This window comes from Corythoichthys intestinalis, chromosome 8 (assembly GCF_030265065.1).
Source record: "Corythoichthys intestinalis isolate RoL2023-P3 chromosome 8, ASM3026506v1, whole genome shotgun sequence".
Classification (NCBI taxonomy): Eukaryota; Metazoa; Chordata; class Actinopteri; order Syngnathiformes; family Syngnathidae; genus Corythoichthys; species Corythoichthys intestinalis.
Window position 1 is genome coordinate 10,335,717 of NC_080402.1, and position 26,554 is coordinate 10,362,270.

Sequence of the window (26,554 nt, forward strand, 5' to 3'; positions counted from 1 at the left end):
CAACAACTTCAAATGAACATTGACAAGCACATACTTTAGCATCTACAAGGACAATGCTAAGACAAAGCTACGATGCAAGCTAACGACACATAAAAACGTCACACATTGTGAACATATGACAGAAACTATGGCGCATTTTTGTCTCGTTCTCTTAAGATGAAAACTGGCAATCCTCTCGTTACATTTTAATCCTCCAAACACATTCTTAGCTTGTTATTGTCTCGACATCGTCATGACAAAATTATTCATCGGCGAAATATTTTCGTTATTGTCATCGTTGACAAAAACAACAAATTTTTGGAACAACTCATCAGTGTTGCCAAATTGACTGCCTTTCTGGTGGAAAAACTTGGTGAGGGTTAATGAGAGAAGGAAAAACAGGGATCTCTTTCATTCACTGGGGAAGTAATTCAGAGCTCTTTTGGCAATTTGAATATTGCGGTCTTCTGTTTTTAGCCATCAGCTGTGCTTTCTGCAGGTGACGTCACTTGATTTTACAATGGAGTGTTCAAGGGAAAACCTGCGACTGTCTGTCTTCCACATTCACACCTGAAATATTCTCTGCATATGTTTTCCACCACAGAGACTCAATCCTGTGTATGTAACAGCGGTAAGATGTTCTAATATCTCATACCTTAACGCATCAAAAGGAAACCCGCCTTTCCAGACCCACATTCTATTCCTGCTGATCTACTTTACACCTCCAGCCTGCATTATTTTTTATCTTTATTAGTCCATTAATTTTAAGTATGTTTGGTTTGAAGTACACTTGTGATTAAGTCTAACCCAGAAGTGTATCTGCAATTGCTTTACTCTTCTAACCCTAACCTGCAACAGTTGACAACCATGATTGCACCACACTTAAGACCTTTAGTTACAGAATGAGTAACACTACATTGACACAACTACTAAATGTTAAATGGTTGACATTTTCAAAACAGAGTTCTATTTTGTCCAGGCAGAATGTGTTAAAATTCGACCTACTCCTCCTTCCTCTTCTGGCCACTTCCCCTCCCCCATTCTGTGTAAAAACAAATCTCCTTTCTGCTCTCAGCCTGAAACTATTGAGTCAACAAATGTCACTGCAACCAAGGCAGTGGCTGGTGGAAAAGAGGAGGGGTCTGCATTTAAGCTAGAGCTGCATCTAAAGGCAGATTATTTTCAAAACCCACCTGTTAACAGGGGAGGATTAAAAACTAATCACGATAAAACTAGTATACTAAACCCAGTTTTTGTCAACTATGCAATGTACAGCTGATTTTGGAGTCGTCATGCAGTGTACAGGCTCTTCAAAATTTGTGTTCCAGCAAAAGATTTGTGCATTTTTGTAACTCCATCTTAATTTTAAGGGTTTTGCGCCGTCTCCAGAAACATCCAGCAGGGCTTTCCCTCTCTGTCGTCTATCTCTTACAAGTCCACGTGGCCAGTGTCAACAGTAGGAGGGTCTTGGCATGCACTGAGCACAAAAAATGCAGCTTGCATGTAGACCAGAGAGGTATCTAACGCCTCGCTCTAAAAATGAACTTGCCAGACAGCCGAAGCGTACCAAAAATAAGACACAGCCGGTGGAAAAGAGTCTACTTCTAAACTGGTGTCTCTCCAAACTGGCCCACACTCTGATTATTACGGCAACGCTCTCAAAACATTGGTTGCGCTGTTAAAGGGAAACTTGCGTAACCAGCCGCTGAGAGACTGAAAATGGAAGGAAGTCACTACATCGAGAAAAAAAAAGGAGGGAAAAAAATAAGCCACTTGGCTTCCTCCCTGAGAGAGAAGAGGGGTGGAGACATTTTACCCTACCACGGTTAGACAGTTGAGACCAGTGCAATATTTAACAAAATGTTGGGGGTGGAGTCCTGTCCTGAATCCACTCCATTGCTTGAGGGCAGCCATCATAGTGTTCACTATTGTGTGCGGCTGAGGGAAGAAGAAAAAGAGAGGAGGGCGCACAAGGGGGGAAAGAAAACCTGTCCCTTTGTGTGGGAAAGACTTAGCAGGAAAGTGATTTTGTGGACTATTTGAGTTTGCCGGGAAAGCGAGGATCTTCCCCTGACCTGCATTTTTCTGTCAACTCCATGCGTCTTGACTGCCTTAAAGCAGAGTCACCTTCGATTTGGATTCTCCAGCCGGCAAACAGCGACACCCCGGCTTCTCCTGATGATGAGAGCAGACGTCAGCCGGGTTTGCATGAATATTGATGTGGAGGATAGTCTGTTTCATAGAAGAACAGAAGGAGGCAAGATGGCTGCCCTTTAGGATTTGTAACAGGGGAGATCCGGACGGTTTGTTGGAATTTCTACAAAGTGGAGGGACGCAAAAGGAGGTGAGGATTTGCCGAGAGGGTTAATGATCTGCTTATGTTTTTTTCTTTCTCGACACTGGGTGTATTTTAGGTGCTCTTGAGAGCCATGCTAGGTACAGCTAACGTCCCCCGCCGCAAAACCAAGAGCTAGTATAATAAGGAGGGGATTTTAGATAAAGCTACTCCAACATGGCTGACATATTTCTTTCTTGTTCTGCCAGCTGAATTCAGAAGACACTTTTTTTTTCCCATTTTCTTTTGATGGATGCGTTTTATGGTTGTGAATACATATTGGAACATTTTTTATCCTCCGGCTGCTTGCTCTTAGTTTTCCACAAGAATGAAGTGATCTCTGTTGCCACTCCTTCTCACCATTCCATTTAATTTTTAAATGTGCACTTCAGAGCGAGTGTACCTTTACAGGTTTACATGTGGGCTACGAGAGGAGAATTTTAAAAGAATTTCCAACTGACCACTGCTGGCATCTGGTGTTAAATTTATTGCAATAACACTCTGCAGGCTTCTATTGCACATCTGTATGATTTATTTGCAGACTGCCTAAAGGAATAAATGGCTAGGCCGGGCATTTCTAGCAGTCGATTGCCATGTATATCTCTGTAATAAGCTTTCTTTGCTTTTACTGGTGAATGACAAGCAGACACAAAGGCATATAATTAGCAAGATCAAGAATTGTTGTGTCCAAAGTAGGACTGCAGCTATCAAATATTTTACTAGTCGATTAATCGATGGACTAGTTAGTCCGAATAATCGAGCAATCGGAAAAAGAACGTGATAAATTAAAATACCCGAGCTGAGCCTAAAACGGTATTAAAAAAGATTAAATTAAAAAAAAAAAAAAAAATATATATATATATATATATATATATATATATATGTACAACAAAAGAACAATTGGCTAACTTACACAGAAAAAGTCTGCTAGTTTAAATGTTATAACTATTTTTTTTTTGTTTTTTACAATGCTCTTAACAAATGGTTCAGACACATGTTCCCACAAAAAACAGTCAAATATACCTATGAACCAAATCATGAATGTATTAAAAAACATTGGCTCAAACAAAAACTTGGCAAATGTTGGTCTTAACAGGGAGCAGCTGGTTTCAGCCATGAGAAATGAGTTATATCAAGAATTAAAAATAAAATCTACGTACAACAAAAGAACAATTGGCTAACTTACACAGAAAAAGTCTGCTAGTTTAAATGTTATAAAATGCTAGTTTTTTTTTTTTTTTTTTTTACAATGCTCTTAACAAATGGTTCAGACACATATTCCCACAAAAAACAGTCAAATATACCTATGAACAAAATCATGAATGTATTAAAAAACATTGGCTCAAACAAAAACTTGGCAAATGTTGGTCTTAACAGGGAGCAGCTGGTTTCAGCCATGAGAAATGAGTTATATCAAGAATTTTTAAAAAAAATCTACGTACAACAAAAGAACAATTGGCTAACTTACACAGAAAAAGTCTGCTAGTTTAAATGTTATAAAATGCTAGGTTTTTTTTTTTTGTTTTTTTTTTACAATGCTCTTAACAAATGGTTCAGACACATATTCCCACAAAAAACAGTCAAATATACCTATGAACTAAATCATGAATGTATTAAAAAACATTGGCTCAAACAAAAACTTGGCAAATGTTGGTCTTAACAGGGAGCAGCTGGTTTCAGCCATGAGAAATGAGTTATATCAAGAATTAATTTTTTTTTTTTTTTTTTTTAATCTAGGTACAACAAAAGAACAATTGGCTAACTTACACAGAAAAAGTCTGCTAGTTTAAATGTTATAAAATGCTAGTTTTTGTTTTGTTTTTTACAATGCTCTTAAATGGTTCGGACACATATTCCCACAAAAAACAGTCAAATATACCTATGAACTAAATCATGAATGTATTAAAAAAACATTGGCTCAAATAAAAACTTGGCTAATGTTGATCTTAACAGGGAGCAGCTGGTTTCAGCCATGAGAAAAGAGATATCATATCCATTGTTGCCACCCAAATCAATAAAGCTACATGCAAACACTTTCAAAATAAACCAATACAACACCACTTTAATTAAACAAATACTCGAAGCAACACAATTTAATTCAATTTTTTTTTTTTCTAATCGAATACTCGAGTTAATCGATTAATCGTTGCAGCACTAGTCTAAAGTGTAGTGGAACTCAAAAAGGTCAGATAGATTGTTTCTTCCTATTCAAACCTGACTACACAATTGTCTTAATGGCAAAACGGATCTGCTGCTTAATTTAATTTTGTTTCTGTTTGTGAGCTAGCACCACCAGCATCCAATCAAAAATGGTAGTTTTGAGGGAAAATGTTTAGAAACAATATTTTTACTTTTCTGTATTATAGGTTAATAGGTCAGGAGGGCTGAAGAAGACAACTAGAACAAAAACGGAAATATTACCTGAGTCCTAATATAACTCGATAGCATTATTCAAAGTGATACCGGTGTGACAATGGTTTGTATAACAAGCGCAATTAGCGCTGAAAAGTAACAATAACATGTCAATTCGGATGTGTTAGGCCTTGACAGCAAACAGCTAATTAGTTGTTATTTTTTTCTGCATTCACTAAGTGCTACCTAATGATTACCATCTGAATAGCCCATTAGAATCTAACAGATCTCTCTCAGGTTTGTGTATTACAATTGTGTATTCCACTTACTACAGTGGTAATGTTACCACAATGTGCCTCAGGTAAAGGCTAATGGAGACTTGCTAGAAGGTTGAGTTTGACTGGACGCTTGACCTGGTCATTTAGCAATTTGGCACTGGAGACGAGGTGAGAATCCAGATTGGCTTCCGACAATCTTATGCGGAATTCTCACAGTTAATAAAGGATTTAAGAAAAGATTAAATGATCAAATGTGCCAAAAGTTACAATTAGAGATGTCCCGGGGTCCAATCACGTCATTTTCAAAGTATCGGAATCGGCAAAAAAAATATCGGCCATGCCTTTTTTTAATATACTGGACTGTCTCAGGAAATTAGAATACACAATATTCTAATTTTTTGAGACAGTCCTGTGTATATATACAGGACTGTCTCAGGAAATTAGAATACACAATATTCTAATTTCCTGAGACAGTCAATATTGTGTATTCTAATTTCCTGAGACAGTCCTGTATATATACACAGGACTGTCTCAAAAAATTAGAATATTGTGTATTCTAATTTCCTGAGACAGTCCAGTATATATATTTTTTAACTAAATTGCTTTCTAATTGTATTTAACGTTACAGACATAATATGTTACACTCATCCAGAGTCTTTAGTTTAGTCTTAAGGTAGGGTTATCAAATTTATCCCGATAACGGCGGTAATTACTTTTTTTTTTAAATGTATCACGTTAAATATTTAACGCAATTAATGCATGCATTGCACGACCCACTCACACATTGTCGTGCTCAATCTGTAATGGCGCAGTTTTACCCATTTAGAGAGATAAAAGGCAGCATAAAATGAGTAAAGTGAATTTTGGCAGCCTTTGGAGCCTTTTTTTAATAGGCTAAAGCCTTACAATCCCCCTTTCTACGATTAGAAATATCATGGGAAGCAATGTGGGGAAGCAAGGTAGCAATTGATATTTTTCTTAACACCTTATGTTATTTCCCAATGCAGAGAAGATATATCAATTTGTAGCACTACGCACAGTCATGGTTCCACTTCCTATCATGCATTTGGGTTGAATGGCTGCAGTATCATTTACTGAAAGCTCAACAAATACACTAGATGGCAATATTTAGTCACAATATACAAAGTCACAAGTCTTTCTATCCGTGGATCCCTCTCACAGAAAGAATGTTAATAATGTAAATGCCATCTTGAGGATTTATTGTCATAATAAACAAATACAGTACTTACGTACTGTATGTTGAATGTATATATTCGTCTGAGTTTTATTCATTTTTTTCTTAATGCATTGCCAAAATGTATATGATCGGGAAAAATTATCGGGAATGACTGGAATTGAATCGGGAGCAAAAAAAAAGCAATCGGATCGGGAAATATCGGGATCGGCAGATACTCAAACTAAAACGATCGGATCGGGAGCAAAAAAACATGATCGGAACAACCCTAGTTACAATACATGTGGGCTGCACCCTTCTCATGAAGTGCTTGTTTTAATAATGTCTGGAAGCGAATGATCATACAAATAACTGGGAAGGTCAAAACAGATTGGACGTCTATTGCTGTCAATTGCAATGAATGAGTTAAGCAGTTGTATATCTTCTGTGTTATGACACACTCAGGTATTACGATAATCCCATGTTCATGAATATCTGCATTGCTGCTCTTACATCAGCATCTGTAGTCGCACTGGGAGCTTTCATAGGCCCCTTGGGGCTGAGTGGGGGAAGGGCCAAGTAGATCAATCACATTCGCATAGCTACTTTCGTCTATCCACACCTAAAGATAAAGCCATGCAGTTAGACTGCGCCTTCGCCAAGGCTGTAGGTCGTTTTTATGTCACTCCCAGGGCAAAAGACAATATCACCTTTCGGAAGAATGTCCAGTTACCATAGCGCACAACAACAATGCTGGCCAGTTACAATACCCGAGTCCTCACCTCTGACCCTGCTCTGTCCAGCCCACGCATCATATTTCCAACCCAGAGGTAGTTGCACAAATAACACAGGAGAACTAGCCCAGTAGCAGGAGAGTGTTTCAGACTGCACTATTTGCTTGCTGGTTCTACATTCACTGCTTTCCTGAGACAAAATGGCGATTTAGACAGAGTTGTATTGATTCCTTCAGTATTGATTTTCCCTTTGTGCTACTGGAAAGAGGTTTTGCTATCATGGGAAGCAGAAAAATACCATAACAGAAAGGGATCCAATGAATATTTCAGTATAGGTGACCATGCCAACAAGAATATTTCAGTATAGTACAAACCATACTGCACACAGTGGCTTGGTGACTAAGTAACAATAAAAAGTAAGAACAAACTGAATCACGATTAATAAGGCAAAGCCACTCAAGTTTTTATCATTGTAAGGGCACAGGATTACGTGGACTAAACCCCGATCAGGATTGTGAAGCCCGCTACAAGGGTGTGTTTGAGTGTCGAGTCCAGAGTGAGTGATACCGACGCTGGAAGTAAGTATCGATGTCTGGATTTACCCTGAAGGTTGAGACAGTGAGGGCAGTGACGGAAAAACTTCCTCCACACGAGCGCACGCACATGGCCACTCTGTTTACAAACACTATCGTAGCGTTCACTAACGTGGCGAGCACGGGTTACGTAAGCATCCCAAATTAAACACCGTCGCCTGTATTCCGAGTTTCGGCGCGTCGCTAACGTAATTTTCCTGAATGCTTTTACGAGTTCTACTATCTGGGAATTTGGGTTGAAAGTACAGTTCCACTATATGTGCAAGGAAGACCGAAAATAAAATGCTTAGGAGCGGAGTAACAAATTAAATGTGTAGACGTAGCGCATTGAAAGAAGCACCCTTGGAAAAAACAACATTTAAAAATGATTGGGGAGCGATCCAGTTTTCTCAACATAATTTGGCAATAACTGATATCCCAAAATAGCTCATCATGACTGTGTCGCACATACCCTGTAAAGATCTTTCAGCATAATGATCTAAACAGCACCATGTGTAGGTTGCCCTGAACTGCTCGAAACTGTCATTTAAAGGTTAACACCCCTATGGCCCCCTGTTGTCAAACATGAAAGACTGAGACCCGGACCTAAATGCTTTCAGAAGCAAAACCCGACCAAAGCCTTTGAATGACATCACGGACTACTTCTGTCAAGGTGTCCGGTGTCCGACGTAGGGTTTTCGAAGTGGAACCAATCCAGTGTTGTCTTTTGAATTGGATTACTAGGAAAAACTATAATGGTTTACGTCCTCAACCGTGATAATCGGAGGGTTTGATTTCAGCTTTGCTTAAGTCTGGAAAGCGATGATGCCAGAACCAATGACCTGTCTGCATTTTTTTCTGAGGTGGTTAATACAGAAGATAATTTTAGTGAATACAGGGCCAACAAAAGACTTCTTTTGTTAGACTCATTTGTTGAGGCCACTCAACTTCAAATGGAAGCATCTGTTTCAGAGAATGAAATAGTTTTACAAAAAAAAAAAACTCTAATGGGATGAGCAACAGCCCTACTAAGAAACAAGTTAGTTAAGCTGTGGGTGTCATAATGATATTTTCCCTTGATAAAATATTTCCATTGCCCTCAATTTATTGTTCAACTCCATTTCCTGTTTATAGCAAGCCATGCAAACAAAAGGAAAATATTTCACAAAAATGCCCATGAGTGTGTTACATCTCTTTACTTGTAAGCAAAAACGCTGAATGAAATGAAGAATTCAGTGCTAAAAAAAAATTGGTTTAAATAAAGTTGTGCCTATATTTGTTCCCATTCACTTTTGTTTCAACTCTGAAATAAATGCTCATTTTAATATTTTAACAAACACAATTTAAGGTTGATAACCGCATGTTTAAATTCATGTGTCAGCCATGTATATCAGAGCAAAACAGCCTATCCTGTATTAAATGGAGCTGCGGTAATGTTTAGACCAGATGGTCTTTGGAGCGCTCATAAGATGGTAACCATGGCTACCATTCGGCCTGAAATAAATTAACTTTCCACTGTGCACAGTTCATCAAGTTAGTCAGATATATAGACTTTTGCACAGACAAAGCTGTTGGGGGGCGAGGAGACAAGCAGCTGGGAAGGAAACATGCTGGGTTGTTTTTCAGAGTCTGCATGTGATGACGCTTTGAAACAGAGCAAATTACTTCATGTTTAAGTCTGCATGCTTTGCACAAAGGGTGGATATTCCAGTTTATAATTGGTTGGTAGAGTTCAATTTAGGTTAAGGCTAGGGGTGTAATGGTACACAAAAATCACGGTTTGGTACGTAACTCGGTTTTGAGGTCACAGTTCGGTTCATTTTCGGTACAGTAAGAAAACAAAATGCAAAATATAAATGTGCTAGTTGTCTATTACACACCTTTCTGCTTTCAACAACAGGGACATGAGCCTATACAAAGCTAGAATTCTGCTCAAAAAGTAGCGGGTGTTTAAAGATAATCCAACAACAATTTGCCTTTCAGACCCTGCGTATTGGTCAGCTTTCTTTCTGAAAGAAAGAAGAAAAAAGAACTCCTGTGCTAAAGAGAAAAGCAATCCCAATGACAAATATTTTAACATGTATTTTATAAATGAAACGCCGCAATGAATCATTTTTTTTTCTTATGAACGGTTTTCAAAAGCTTTATTGGTGGATTTTCTCAAGTCAAAGCGCCACACAGAAATTCATAAATTTAATTGTGTAAGAAGGATCTGGGTATTATTCTTATTATTTAATTACAGGTGTTTTAGCTCATTTAAATGTATGTTATTTAAATGGGCTATTCTTTATTTTATTATGTGCTTATTAGGGCTGTCAAACGATTAAAATTTTTAATCGAGTTAATTACAGCTTAAAAATTAATCGTAATTAATCGCAATTAATCACAATTCAAACCATCTATAAAATATGCCATATTTTTCTGTAAGTTATTGTTGGAATGGAAAGATAAGACAAGATGGATATATACATTCAACATACGGTACATAAGGACTGTATTTGTTTATGATAACAATTAATCAACAAGATGGCATTAACATTATTAACATTCTGTTAAAGCGATCCATGGATAGAAAGACTTGTAGTTCTTAAAAGAAAAATGTTAGTACAAGTTATAGAAATGTTGTATTAAAACCCCTCTTAATGTTTTCGTTTTATTAAAATTTGTAAAATTTTCAATCAAAAAATAAACTAGTAGCCCGCCATTGTTGATGTCAATAATTACTTACACAATGCTCATGGGTGCTGAAGCCTATAAAATCAGTCGCACCCAAGCGCCAGCAGAGGGCGGCAAAATTCCATAAAACACAATTAACAAGTGAGCGTTTCACTGTACCGTCATTTAAATCAGTCTGAGCTGGGCATCTGCGTTAATTGTGTCAAATATTTTAACGTGATTAATTTAAAAAATTAATTAACGCCCGTTAACGCGATAATTTTGACAGCCCTAGTGTATTTTACAAATGTGATGTAGTATTCAATTATATTGTATATTTTATGTTGTATAACTTTAGTTCCTATGTGAATATTAGTTCCTTTTTGTTTTGTTGTGGTAGGAGGGTTTTGTATTGAACACGTGGCCGTGTTGGTTATTATTATAGCATAGAAGACAGCAGTAAATCAAGAAAGACAAGTCAACTGTGCCCCGATCTACCACTCAAGAGATCTGATGGACTCAAAAAGTGGGTTATGATTGCATATTAGTTTGAAAATCGACCGGATCCACTTTATTTTTAAACGAGTGACTTCCGGTCTGCCCGATCCTAGCTACCGGTAGTAGTATTGACGCAGGAGGGTCGCGTCTCGAGTCAAATAATAAACTCGTTCTTTTCGCGTGCATCGTGGTGAACCACTTCTTGGACGCGTCTAACACGCGGCCGCACTGCGACTGGTGTGCATTGGCTGATTGGCTTTAAGCCCGCGTTTTACTGCGTTCTCGCAGCGGCCACATTGTCGCGCCGTTGACATTTCTGAGTTATACTGTCCTACCGTATTGGTCCTCATTATAGTGGAGAAGATGGAGTAAATATAATCTACACAAAGAAACTGTAACCCGATCGACTCACAGCCTCGAAAAGTAAGGGTTACATTACGTCAGAAACTCGTTCGGTACGCCGCCGTTCCGAACCGAGCACCACGTACCGAAACGGTTCAATACAAATACATGTACCGTTACACACTTAGTTAAGGCTATTGCTTACTATTAGGAACGGTCGCCAAGGGAATAGCAGACTTTGAGGGTGAAAGAAAAAAACCTTTTCAAGCCAAGCTAATAGTGGGTAAGGAGGTTTTCATACAAGTAGTCAATGATGTCAGATGTAGAGATAGCTGCATTACAGATTGTAATGGAAATACATTTTTGCCTTCTTTGAAAACAGTCATCTTCAAACTTTGCATCTGAAATGGAGAAAATATGAATCCTCTTTAAAATCTTTCAAATAACTATTTTTCTTCAACTTTCTTTCATAGGAAATGGATTTAAATGTCTACTTCTATAAAGGCTTGTGCTGTTAGCAGTTCAGCCGGTTCAGCCAGTTCAAGCAGTTTAGCCTCGCCCCTACGAGGCAGTAAAACCATTCGTCATTTCTTTCCAATGTTTCAGCAAACAAATCAATCCATTTTAAATTCATAATAGTTATTTTTAAGAACACATAATGATTTTTTCATTAATAGAATAATCTGGAAACTATGATTAATGATCAAAATGTCAGATATTCTTGTTCATGTAATGAGTACATGTTTGAATGATACAGTAAGATGTGGTTTTGAGGATAAGTATTTGGTCTGCAAGGAATTCCTTTCCTATACTACAAAATTCTCTGGAGTCCCTCTATTTAGTGCACTGTTTAGTAGTTATATGAGCAGAAAAAATCCTTTGCTGAGGTAACTGATCAGTAACAGTCATTTGAACAAGGTCTTTCTGTTCAACACTTCCACAAAAATCAGTGATTAAATATTTTTGCTAAGACACCCAAGTCTTTTATACAAATTCAGTTAAATAATTAAAAGTAAAGAAACAGATGTATTCAGTTACACAGAAAAATAAAGAAGGACAAAGAATGTAAAAGAGGAATCTCTTCAAGTCAACTGCATCTGTTCTGCATTAAACATAAAGAACAATGATGTTGGTACGGAGGGGGTGGAAGTTCTCTAGGGAACAAATTACAAACAGAAGAGGATCTCGGATGTGTGCTGCTATGGTAATTCATTAACTTTATATGCTAGTTTGAAGAAAATGAGGATAGAAATTCGATAGATGTAGAACAATTGTTTCATGCAACATATTTTAAAGGTCATCAAGTTGGATTCAGGGCAAGATTTTTGAGTATTCTCACATGTCCTGTCATGAACTAGTGAAAGAATAGTTCCTTGCACCAAGAAAATGTTTATTTTTTAAATTCTATAACGAGAATTGAATTTTCTCAAGTGTACCAATGATCTTTGCTTTTTAAAGGGTACCACAGACAGAAAGACATGTAATTCTTAAAGATCCTTGTTAGTATGAGTTATAGTAATTTGATATTAAAACACTTCTTAATGTTTTCGTTTTTAGAAAATTTGAAAAATTAGTTGAACTAGTAGGTCGCCATTGTTGTTGATGACCCAATGCAGTCCGGCCAGTGACGTCACTTGGCAGCACTGCCGTACTTCCACAGTGTCACTTGTTAGCTACATAAACATGTCGTCGGTTCTGCCCTTCCAATTTGAACCCGGGCGGTAAAGTGATGAGCAGGACACCACTGTCGATATTTCACAAAACGAGCATCAAAAGCAATTGGATCAAAGTCTCCAGCAGGATTCGAACCCGCGTTTTCCGTGCGACAGACGAGCGCTTAGAACACAGGACTTTACTTCTGCTGGACATTGGAGTCATGATTTTTTTTTATCGAGCAATTGCAACCCAGATGCTTTGTCTGTCTGTGCAGTAAAGTCTGAAAGGGAAACGCAACTGAAAGTGCGGCTGGCTTGACCACGGAATTAAATAACGCGGCTCACTTCAGACAGCCAGCGTGCAAAAATAACAATAGATTGCGTAAAAGGGTTAATTGAGCACACACAAAAAAACACAGTCGCGAAAAGGAAGACACAAAAAGGGTACATGACAGTAGGTCGGGATGAATTTAAAAAAAAAACAACAACAACCTGAGGTTAAACCTGCGGTAAGGGGTAGACAAACAAAAAAAAAAACGAACAACGACGGGATATACAAACTGTCAAATGGCAGCAAGTCAATATTTTGGCAAGCCGCTTAGGATCAGTTTAAGGACACTGCTGATGAGCTGGAATTGGATGCAGGTACGCCATCCCACATCTCTGTAACAAAACAATCTGACCAGCAGGAGAATGTGACAAAATCCTGCCAATTGTCATATCAGCTTTGCTTGCTAGCTAGCACAGCTATTCTCCCCGTCCAGGGCAACAGCATCATCACTCCCAGCGTGTATTGCGCTCATAGACCCAGCCACGTCTCATCTTCAATGCCCTTGCTGATGGAAGGAGATTTTCACTCAAAATCTCTCGATACATGGCCCCATTCATTCTTTCCTTTACACAGATCAGTCATCCTGGTCCCTTTGCAGAAAAACAGCCCCAAAGCATGATGTTTCCACCCCCATGCTTCACAGTGGGTATGGTGTTCGTCGGACGCAATTCAGTATTCTTTCTCCTCCAAACACGAGAACCTGTGTTTCTACTAAAAAGTTTTATTTTGGTTTTATCTGACCATAACACATTCTCCCAGTCCTCTTCTGGATCATCCAAATGCTCTCTAGCGAACCGCATACAGGCCTGGACGTGTACTGGCTTCAGCAGGGGTACACGTCTGGCAGTGCAGGATTTGAGTACCTGGCGGCGCATTGTGTTACTGAAAGTAGCCTTTGTTACTGTGGTCCCAGCTCTCTGTAGGTCATTCACTAGTTCCCCCCGTGTGGTTCTGGGATTTTTGCTCACCGTTCTTGTTATCATTTTGATGCCACGGGGTGAGATCTTGCATGGAGCCCCAGCTCGAGGGAGATTATCAGTGGTCTTGTATGTCTTCAATTTTCTAATAATTGCTCCCACAGTTGATTTCTTTAAACCAAGCGTTTTACCTATTTCAGATTCAGTCTTCCCAGCCTGATGCAGGTCTACAATTTTGTCTCTGGTGTCCTTCGACAGCTCTTTGGTCTTGGCCATTGTAGAGTTTGGAGTGCGACTGACTGACATTGTGGACAGGCGTCTTTTATACTGATAATGAGTTAAAACAGGTGTCATTAATACAGGTAACGAGTGGAGCTTTGTTAGACCTCATTAGAAAAGTTAGACCTCTTTGACAGCCATAAATCTTGCTTGTTTGTAGGTGACCAAATACTTATTTTCCACACTAATTTGGATATATTTTTTTTAAAAATCAAACAATGTGATTTTCTATTTTTTTTTCCACATTCTGTCTCTCATGGTTAAGGTTTACCCATGTTGACAATTACAGGCCTCCCTAATCTTTTCAAGTAGGAGAACTTGCACAATTAGTGGTTGACTACATACTTATTTGCCCCGCTGTATATATGTTTCTAATAACATATTTTAGTAAAAGAGAACAATTGTGGCTTATTAGAGCCTATAAGTCTTCCAGTCCGAGGATCCCTTCAAGATGGGCTTTCACATAGGAGGTAAAGACTTCATCAGTAATACAGTTCTTCAGGCTATCACATGGTCCAGATACTCTTACATCACACTTAACTAGGGAAGAGCTTAAGCTAGAAATTGCGATTGATCCACTGACATTTGCTTCTTTGTTGCTTTTGCGAAAATCAATTTTTAATGGCATGATAAATTAACACATCCCCTAGACATGCATGCACAACAATTTAAGAAATCACTGAAAAGTATCGCCAGATAGGAGTCATAAGTTACTACCCACTGATCATATAATCGTCCTATGCAAAAACACAGTGCTATTTCCTGCATGAACTATTACAAATCTGTCGCCCTGAAAGAAACCTGTTCTATGTCTTTAAAAGGTTAGAAAAGGACACAAGTAAACATTTGTAACATTAGATATATAATACGCGTTTCACCAAATTTTCGGGGGCAAACAGGATTATGTTTGATTAATCTCACTTCCTATAAACTTTACAGTGAAAGCATTTAAGAACTTCATAGAATTTTAAATGATTAAAGAGACAACCCAACACACAGCAGTCTTTTGTTTCTTAACAACTGTGGAGGGGTATCATATGTTCATACCAACAGTTATGAGTGACCATGTGAGGTGCATTTGGAAGCACTGCAGCAGTGTGCCATGTGACGTGAATCACAAGTGTGAGGGGACGGGTGAGATGTAGAGCATGAATGAACGTCTGTCTTTACATGGCTGGTGAGCAGTTGACTAACAGTAGGGGCATATCAGGCAACTGGCACTTGTCAGCACATGAGTCCAAAACAAAAAAGTTCACAGAAGTTTATATGGTCTTAATCATACAGCTCATTTAAAATATATATATGCAGAATGTTTACAGGGACTGTTGGCTAAAAGAGACCATCTGGTGCAACTGGCTAGAGGGATAAGCAGGAGACGTGAGGGTAAAAAAGGGGAGAGATAAAGGTTTGCATAGTCAGCTGGAATGCCAAGTTGTGCAAATGTTGTCATAGGTTGTGTGGTTTGCACAGTTCATCTCTAAATTTAGAGGAAAGATTTTTGATAACACTCTGGGATGCAAGTAGTCTGACCCTATTACACTTAAAGTAGTAATTGATGGGATTTTACAGGGGCAAGAGAAAAATATTATATTCTCTAACGTGCAAGCTGATTGAAGACAACAATGTTCTCATAGGCTGGCACGATGTCAGTAAAAGCAAAACATCTTGAAGGCATTTATGGTCTATGATAAAAAGAAAAAAACAGTAAACAGCTTGACAAGCATGATTTATTATGCTGCTCTACTGCAGGGGTATGAAACCTATGGCTCGCGAGCCAGATCTGGCTCTTTTGACGGCTGTATCTGGCTCGCAGACAAATCTTTAATTATGAAAAAAAAAAAGTTTCGTTATACTCCTTTGCGTATTGCGCGAAACGGCTACGGTCACCAGCGACCAGAAAGTCGGTTCACAGTAATTTTAGTGAGAAATTGACAAACATACATGTTGTTGTGTCTATCTATCTAATTATCCATCTATCAATCACATAGGCAACGCAGATGAGGCAGAGACACTGTTCAACTACTAATTTGCTGATAAAAATAGCGCCGATGTGCGCATGTGCGTGAGATCAGGAATTAAACGTCCTTCATTTTCAGCTTCTTTTTCCGCATTGCCAGCTGATTGTAGAAACCCTTGTGAGAAGATGGCAAAAAGAAAAAAAGATGAGGAGTATCATACTTTTCAGCAGGACATAAGGTCATAAACGCGGCACCGTTTTTTTTCTCTCGCTTTGAATGAGTCAACAGATGTGAGCAATTTCTCCCAGTACAGCGTGATTGCAAAGTTTTGACTACGAAAGGTAAAACAAGAGGGTAGGATTTATTCAAGTCCTTCACTGAGTTTGCTAAAGAAAAAAAAAACTACCGATGGATAAACTTGTTTCGGCGTGCACTGATGGTGCTCCGTGCATGGTGGGGAAAAACAGGATTCGTGGCGCTTCTTCGTGAAAATAAAAAGAGACGTATCCTAAGTTTCTCAATGCCTGCATGAAGCTTAACCCCACCAAGTATCAACCAGACTACAAAGCCATCAGAAAAGAATGCAGCACCAGAAGATTAGCAACAGCATAATAATGTTATTAAAAAGAATTCCGAGACATTGTACTTTAAAAGTGTTGAAATTAGAGCTGAAACCAATACTCGAGCAACTCGAGTTTAAAAACTGATCCAAGTAATTTTATTCACCTCGAGTAATCGTTTATTTTGACAGCTCTAAGCATCATGTTTTGCTCGGACCACTTTTAATGCGGGACAGCGCGCTGATGTCACGTGCGAAGAGGAAGAAGCAAAAAAAAAAAAAAAAAAACTTACTGCAGCTGGCAACCGCTACAAACGACGCCGTCGTTGCTAAATACTAGCCCGGACAATGCTACGTTGGTAACAGGTAGCGTCTGATGAGTCTCATAGAGATCACATGTATGTTGAACTAGATGCGAAATGACAGACTCGGCCGCGTATGTGCAGCGTTAGTAAACAGCAGCCATCTTAAAGCAGTAGAGCGCTAAGCGCTAATAAAGACCGCTAAGCGCTAATAAATAAGATTAACATTACTGTCACTAGCCCACGTAACGTTAGCCCTGCGGAGGGCTAGGTTTCTATTAATTATGACCACTTTTGATGCGTGGCTAACGTGTCTTACATACAGGCTTTAACATAACATATCGTTGTGGAGTGATGAGGGTGTAAAATAAAAACTCAATAATGCTAACTATCAATTTTAGCTCAGTAGTCATTGCTGGATAAAACAGCCTGTATCATACATTTATTTTGAACACTGCAAAAACTCAAAATCCTATCAGGACTTACAGTTTAGACGAACTTAAAACTTAACTGGAACTTAAAAATGGCTTGACACAAATAGAAATTCAATTGAAACGTGGGGAAAAAATCCTAACTTTAAAGTAATGTGTGTTATCAAGCGTAACGTCATTTTTAGGTATATATATATATACATATATATATATACATATATATTCTTTTTTTAATGAGATCTAAAGGTTTTTTGAGTGAAAGCAGTGAATTAGTCTTTTTTTTATTTTCTAGTTACATCTGAGATGCAATTGTTGGCTGTTTTCAACAATATACATCGGAAATAAAGACATTGATTGACTGAAAATGGATCAAGATTAGGTGAAATGTCTTGTTTCCTCATGTATATTTATAATTGCTCTTCACCTAAAAATATATTTGTTTTATCCGATTACTCGATTAATCGATAGAATTTTCAGTCGATTACTCGATTACTAAAATATTCGATAGCTGCAGCCCTAGTTGAAATTACATAAAATGCACATATTACTTCCATTCTTAGTTTTAAACATATTGTATGGCTCTCACGGGATTACATTTAAAAATATGAGGTGTTCATGGCTCTCTCAGGCAAAAAGGTTCCCGACCCCTGCTCTACTGTATATTGACAAGTATTTTTTTTTAACATGACTGCTCTTTAGACTTACTGCCAAACTCTCAACCTGAATGATAGGAATTAGAGTCTCCTCGCACCTGTTGTGAGGGGTGAATGTCACATATGACCGCCAAGTCATGGCAAAAACATGGCATCGACTCTGGACACTCATATTTCACTGTCCCTGTCCGGAGGGAAAACAAAACCCCAACGTGGGCCCAGCACAATATTTAGTAGTGAATGACTGCTAAGAAATATGCAGACCGATGACACTATCCAAGAGTCCAGTGTTATTCAAAACACAGTTTCATAACTGCTGTCAAAATACCAAGCTTAAACATGAGAGAGTTGGATGAATGACAAAAAGTAGTGCAGAGCAACCTAATGTGCAATTACACACTGACTTCTAGAGACAAGTATAAACCAAGTTGAGTCATATCAAATATAAAACTGTATGTTGTTAGTGGAAAAAAACTGTTGGAGAGAAACACTAAAACAAATCTGAGTGTTAGACCTTTTATCAGCCACTACAAACAAATGTCTAATGCTCAAAAATGAAAATAAAAGAGTCTGCATTTAAAATTAAGACAAAAATAAACATCTTAAATTGCACTCACATTGACATATATTTCTGTGTGCCTTGTTATTGGATGTGTTTAGATGCATGTGTGCAAACAGGCCTACATTCAACTGGAATCTCTGGCTTTGTCCTAGGTTCACAAAGATTATTTTTTGTTGTTGTCAGAGTGGGTGTACCCAACTGTGACAAGCTGCTTGGGCTCCGCTTGGTTCTTTGTAAAGCCTGGAGAGGCCTACAGGAATGGAGCTGAACTCAAAGCAGCCGGTGTTAACCTCTTGACTTAGTTGCTGATTTACAGAGCATCGGAAAAGACAAAAGGGCAGGGTCTCGAAGTACTTTTAGGCAATGACTTGAAGAAAAAACAATTTTGTTGGCATCAATCACAATGTGTTAGTCAACAGTTTAGATATATATATAAATGTGTTATCGCTGGGAGGTTTGGAATCATTCTGTATTTGTATTTACGGCTAAACATTAAGAGTGAAATGCCTCAAGTTAATTATTGACATTTTCTGTCTATTGCCACAGTGCAAAATCTCACCAAATTCACAAATTTTCTATTGATCATGTATGTTGTGTTCAATAATTTCACTAATAAAAGGCGAAACTGTATCAACACACGGCGGAAAACACTCAGGTGACTTGAAGTTCCGCTCTGAGACCCCCAATTTGGCTAAATTTCAAACTTGTCCGAGATGCATGTGTGATACATCATTTGACAGCTTAAAATCTCAATTTTCTGGGAGAAGAAAATTTTTGATCAGGAGGGCATTTAAAAAAAAAAAAATTTAAACAGCAAAACCCTATCTTGAGGTGAGAGCACGCGAGAGCAGAATTACAGATGCCATGATTTTAACTAGGATTGTTCCGATCATGTTTTTTTTTGCTCCCGATCCGATCCCGATCGTTTTAGTTTGAGTATCTGCCAATCCCGATATTTCCCGATCCGATTGCTTTTTTTTTTGCTCCCGATTCAATTCCAATCATTCCCGATAATTTTTCCCGATCATATACATTTTGGCAATGCATTAAGAAAAGATGAATAAAACTCGGACGAATATATACATTCAACATACAGTACATAAGTACTGTATTTGTTTATTATGACAAATCCTCAAGATGGCATTTACATTATTAACATTCTTTCTGTGAGAGGGATTCACGGATAGAAAGACTTGTAATTCTTAAAGGAAAAATGTGACTTTGTATATTGTGACTAAATATTGCCATCTAGTGTATTTGTTGAGCTTTCAGTAAATGATACTGTAGCCAAGCCCAAATGCATGATGGGAAGTGGAACGATGACTGTGCGTAGTAGCACTAATTCATATATCTTCTCTGCGTTGGGAAATAACATAGGGCGTTAAGAAAAAGATCAATTAGTACCTTTCTTCCCCACATTGCTTCCCACGATATTTCTAATTGTTGAGAGAGGGATTATAAGGCTTCAGCCAACTAAAAAAAGGCTCCAACGACTGCCAGAATTCACTCTACTCATTTTACGCTGCCTTTTAGCTCTATATATAGGTAAAACGGCGCCATTATAGATTGAACGCGACAATGCGTGAGTGAGTGGTGCAGCGCATGCGTTATTTGCGTTAAATATTTTAACGTGATTAATTTTTAAAAAATTAATTACCGCCATTAACGCGATAAATTTGATAGCCCTACTTTAAGCCAAAACTAAAGACTCTCGATGAGTAAGACATTTTGTCTGTCACGTGAAATACGATTAGGAAACGATTCAATTAAAATATATATATATTAAAAAAAGGCATGTCCGATATTTTTTTGCCGATTCCGGTACTTTGAAAATGACGTGATCGGACCCGATCGATCGGCATCATCTTTAATTTTACCGGGACATTATCATTTACTTACCTTGTTTCGATCCAAAAACTCTATATAGCATGTATCACTGAGTGTCAAGACACAGCTGTGAATGGCAACAGCCAGATTGTTTTTTGCATTTTTATGGGTGAAACATGGTGATATAACAAGGGTCGCGATATAGAAATCGCAGACAACAAGGAGTGGTTGAGATTTTCTTTTTCATATAGTTACCCTTTTAAACGTTATTTTTTAATTTTTCTTTGTTTGGATCGAGTATTTATCATCTAACATATCAGGCAAAATGTGACAGTAACAAAAAAAAAAAATACAATTAAGCGATAGTTATAAGGTAGATATCCGTGACTTTTTTACAGACGCCAAATTTTTCATTGTGACATAATTTGTTTAAAGGTTTAAAATATGTGAGTGAAAAACTTTTGAAGTCGTTTTTTTTTTTTTTTTTTTTTTTTTTAAAGAAATATGAGACATCAAATAATGATTCTAAGCTAAAGTCGACAGACATTTTGAATAATAAATATAATTAATTACCTTCGTTTTATGGCTGCGTTGAAACAAAAGCGGTTGCGCGATGTCTGTAAATGGGGGTTTTCTAGGTAAAACGGACAAATTAAAAATAGTTTGGGGGCTTAATGTGGCATGAATCTGCTATGGCAGCATATAAAGATATAGTTCTATCAAACTCAACAGTCGTTTTGGCTTAAAATTCAGCAGTTTCTTTTAAAGAAGAGTGCAAGAGCAGAAACCGCTTTTTCAGTCCTGTCTGTGTTTTCCGCCACATACAAAAGGCAACCCCAACCCAAACAATTGACCAAAAGTCTTCCTTTTGAGTATGCTGCTCCCTTAACATCCTGCAAATAGCCATCCAGTCTTTGTTTCTGTCAGCAAGAGACACTTTAAGACACTTGCTTGACTCGTTAGTGAGAGATGAAGTAGCCTAATTATGAAGCACTATGGGACTGTAGAATGGCAGATGACCAAAACAATGAAGCAATTGTATCGGTTCACCCAGCAGAGCTAATTGTTTCCCGTGTTGACATTCTTAGAGCAGGTCAAATGTGTGAAAATTGTGTCAAAATCAAGATGAACTCATCCTATACATCCAGAACTTTCTCAGTTTGGTGAAGTAGTTAGGTTGCGTGTTTTCTTTTATAGGTACAGGATGATTTTGAATTGGATGCAGAATTAAGATGGGAGCACATGGAGCTGGGTGTTGTGATGATCGAGGGGGTTCGGGTATGATGCTGTTAACGAAATTCTGGACCAGTAGGAAGTTTATAATTGAAGAGGGCTATAATTTGGACTGGACAAGGATGGCAGCAGTGTTGGAAGTCAGGGAAGGGGGTAAGGCGATTAATGTTGCATAGGTGAATGGAATGGATTGGGAAATGTTTATATGGGATCGGAAGGATTGAGTTATAGCTACCCACCTGAGAAAGGCTCAAAAAGTGAAAAAGTCTTGCCAACTATCAGGGGACATGATTAACTTCAATCAATGGCACTTAACATAATGTCTACCAATATACAGTGGGGCAAATAAGTATTCAGTCAACCACCAATTGTGCAAGTTCTCCTACTTGAAAAGATTAGAGAGGCCTGCAATTGTCAACATTGGTAAACCTCAACCATGAGAGACAGAATGTGGGGGGAAAAAAACAGAAAATCACATTATTTGATTTTTAAAGAATTTATTTGCAAATCATGGTGGAAAATAAATATTTGTTTGGTTTTTAAATAATTTATTTCCAAATTAGAGTGGAAAATAAGTCTTTGGTCACCTACAAACAAGCAAGATTTCTGGCTGTCAAAGAGGTCTAACTTCTTCTAACGAGGTATAACGAGGCTCCATCGTTACCTGTATTAATGGCACCTGTTTTAACTCATTAACAGTATAAAAGACACCTGTCCACAACCTCAGTCAGTCACACTCCAAACTCTGCTATGGCCAAGACCAAACAGCTGTCGAAGGACACCAGACGCAAAATTGTAGACCTGCACCAGGTTGGGAAGACTGAATCTGCAATAGGTAAAACACTTGGTGTAAAGAAATTAACTGTGGGAGCAATTATTAGAAAATGGAAGACATACAAGACCACTGATAATCTCCCTCGATCTGGGGCTCCATGCAAGATCTCACCCCATGGCGTCAAAATGATAAGAACGGTGGGCAAAAATCCCAGAACCACATTGGGGGGACCTAGTGAATGACCTACACAGAGCTGGGACCACAGTAACAAAGGCTACTATCAGTAACACAATGCGCCGCCAGGGACTCAAATCCTGCACTGCCAGACGTGTCCCCCTGCTGAAGAAAGTACATGTCCAGGCCCGTCTGCTGTTCGCTAGAGAGCATTTGGATGATCCAGAAGGGGACTGGGAGAATGTGTTATGGTCAGAAGAAACCAAAATAGAACTTTTTGGTAGAAACACGGGTTCTCGTGTTTGGAGGAGAAAGAATACTGAATTGCATCCGAAGAACACCATACCCACTGTGAAGCATGGGGGTGGAAACATCATGCTTGGGGCTGTTTTTCTGCAAAGGGACCAGAACAATTGATCTGTGTAAAGGAAAGAATGAATGGGGCCATGTATCGAGAGATTTTGAGTGAAAATCTCCTTCCATCAGCAAGGGCATTGAATATGAGATGGGGCTAGGTCTTTCAGCATGACAATGATCCCGAACACACAGCCAGGGCAACAAAGGAGTGGCTTCGTAGGAAGCATTTCAAGGTCCTGGAGTGGCCTAGCCAGTCTGCAGATATCAACCCCATAGAAAATCTGTGGAGGGAGTTGAAAGTCCGTGTTGCCCAATGACAGCGCCAAAACACCACTGCTCTAGAGGAGATCTGCATGGAGGAATGGGCCAAAATATCAGCAGCAGTGTGTGAAAAGCTTGTGAAGAGTTACAGAAAACATTTGGCCTCCGTTATTGCCAACAAAGGGTACATAACAAAGTATTGAGGTGAACTTTTGGCATTGACCAAATACTTATTTTCCACCATGATTTGCAAATAAATTCTTTAAAAATCAAACAATGTCATTTTCTGTTTTTTTTTCCACATTCTGTCTCTCATGGTTGAGGTTTACCCATGTTGACAATTACAGGCCTCTCTAATATTTTCAAGTGGGAGAACTTGCACAATTAGTGGTTGACCAAATACTTATTTGCCCCACTGTATCTCATGAAAATGTGATGCGTGTCGAATAAGAAAACAGTTCTGAGTAATGAAAATACTTCAAGGGTTGCCTAATGTTTATTTTCAACTTTTTTTTTGTAGGACGAAGAAAGGGCAGCCTGTGAATGGACCCTGAGCAGGCCAGATGGAAACAGACCAGACCAGACATGAGACGGAAGAAAGTTTGACCCTTAAGAAAATTGGCACATCATGCAACATCTCTAACAAACTCCAGAATGGCGGGACCTTTTTAGATGGGGATACTCTTCAAATTACTGGTGCTACAAACTGGAACAACTACAAGGCCAGCACAGGTTCCAACTCCATGAAGAGACAAAATGAAACTTGTAATGACCCTGGATCATTACAAGGGCTGTTGGATCAGGGATCCTTTACGATGAATGGAGATTTGATGAATGGAGATTTCAAACATGCACTCACTGAACAGCCATTCCTGGTTGGTCAGAATAAAAAATTTAAAGTAGATTCAGAGATTGCTGAATTGACAAAAAACACAGAATATGAGTGCAATGCTCAGGCAGATATAAAATTAGGAACCAGAAATTGCACAATTCCTAACGGAGATCATTTTCCTCTGCCAAGAAACAAACAGGTCTCAATTAACGGTGCTGCACTTACCACCTCTACAATAGAAAGTACACCAGGTGATCTTTTGGAGAAAACTTTGTCTCAGTATTACCCTGAGCAAGTATCAATTGCACCCCAGAGGTCTGGGTCAGAAGATGCTATGAATTGTTCTCTTACAAATAAACTGCCCAGTGACGATCTTATACCTTCGACTTTAACTTCAGACTTTCCCAATTCTGCTCAGACACTTGAAACTCAACCACGACAGGCTGGGACATCTGGTATTGAAGACAGTGTCAATAATTTTAACTCTATAAACTATGTAGTGAATGGATACTCGAACAATCATGAAACAGAATACCAGCAGAAAAAACAACAGCATCAACACCTGCCACAGTCTTGCTCTAGCCACGAAGGATCTCTTGGTCAGCTCCTTGGCATGGCTCCATCATCAAACATTGCCAACTCCTTGCAACAACATAAAAACAGCCTACAGTCTTACCCTAATGACTCAAATCCTCAACAAGGGTATCAGAATATTAATCATAATTTGGATCTCCCCAATTTTAAAGAGTGCAACACTCAAAAGACAACTGAGACAGTAATGGCAAAATATGAACCCTCACCCAACTCTGAAATACAAAACATGGCGCAAGTAGGGAAACCTGGGTCTGGTCATGCTCACCAGTTTGGGATTCAACGCAGACATTTTCCACAGAATGTTGAAAACATACAAGGATCTGACAGCATGGTCACTAAGGGACCTAATCCCCAGCAGTCAATTCAGGTTGGATTAGGAAACAGTATGGATAACACAACCCAGCAAACAGGCAACTTGTTGTGTTCTACCCTCCAGCAGGGCAGCTGGATGGAACAGAACCCTGCAAAGCAACAGACAAGTGGATTGTCATCCCAGGCAGAGCAGGAAAAGGGGGGGTTGTCTGCCAAGGCCCTGTCAGACCAACAGAGACATAGCCTACAAGTTCAAGGTCAGATTTTGGACGAACAGTCTACACAAAAGTTTGAGCAACCTGGAATGTTCAAACAAAACATTCTGGGGTGTAACACTATACAGGCCCAACAACTTAGTCTCCTAGGCCAATCACATTTGGCTTCAGCCCCAAACAACAATGATTCAGAATGGCAGCAATCCAATTCTAACACAAATTTAATGCAGAAGACTCCACCCCAGAAAAAGCACTATCAACAGACAGGGGGACATTACCCCACCACTGTGCAGTCCGAGCACTTACACGACAACCCTGAACCGCAGGACACATTGTCGCCTGACTTCTTTGCAACACAGCAACAGCAGCACTGTAATCTTCCACGTCCACTGTCCCACCCGCCACAATTTGAAGAACAGCAACTTAAGTCTCCCATTTACAGACCTCACAGTCAGCCTCAGCCAAGTCAAATTCAACTTAACCAGCAACCCAGAAACAACTCTTTTCATCCCAGCAGTCATGCCTGCTACAAAAACACAACAGATATTCAGATACAATGTCAAAGATCGTTTTCCCCAAACTCAGTCACCACTGAGTCCAAGCAATTTCAAAAGCAGCGACCCAATAACTGCCACCCTTCGAAAAATATGGACTTCCCACAGACTTCTACACAAACATATCTGCAACAAGGTGCAACAAACAAACAAATACCAACACATGTACATCCTAAGACCGAACACCAGCTGAACGCATGTTCTCAGTTCCAAAGGGGATCTCACTTGGGCTTGCCAATTCCTCAAGGAGACTACCAGAGGCATGAAACCTTACGCATGCATCTGTTACAACGGCAAGAGCGACAGGGCCCTCCTCATTCTACACAAAGCACTTGGGATAGCAAACATGGTCTCGCGAATATAAAAATTGAAAATGAACCCAGATTTAATGCACTTGGCTCACAGCAGAATCTGGGTGGATTGCAAACCAAGCAGGAGAATCAAGAGTCTTCTTGTGAGAACATTAGGCAGAATAATATACTAGCTTCCATGGAACAAAGCCTAAAACAGTACCAACTGTCTCCCGTGTTTGAGAAGAAATCCTTCATTCTCAATTCAAATAAAGTCAAAGTGGAATCTTCTGGGCCCGTCACAATCCTGTCAACCAACACCGAGATGTGTAAAGTGGAATCATCTGGTGCTGCTATGTCCACAATGACTTTTAAAAGAACACCTGACTCAACACCCAAGAAAGAACAACTCTTACAGAGATTCATGGAGTCTCCGATGAAGCTATTAGATACCCCCATAAAAAGTCTACTTGATACGCCAATTAAAACACAATATGAGATTGCATCCTGCCACTGTGTTGGTGAGTCCCGTGTTGTTGGTCCCGCTACATATGAAGTTGTGCA

The 26,554-nt window shown here is 38.9% G+C and overlaps 1 protein-coding gene across 1 annotated transcript in view; it reads left to right on the forward strand.

Annotated features, from left to right (window-relative positions):
• Nucleotides 1-1,798: 1,798 nt before the first annotated feature.
• tet2 (tet methylcytosine dioxygenase 2) overlaps nt 1,799-26,554 on the forward strand; it is a 38,465-nt gene continuing 13,709 nt past the window's right edge. Inside the window, exons 1-2 of the mRNA XM_057842643.1 lie at nt 1,799-2,323; nt 23,714-26,511. Coding sequence (XP_057698626.1) covers nt 23,757-26,511 — 2,755 coding nt within the window. The 5' untranslated portion in view covers nt 1,799-2,323; nt 23,714-23,756. The remainder of the gene's footprint in view (nt 2,324-23,713; nt 26,512-26,554) is intronic.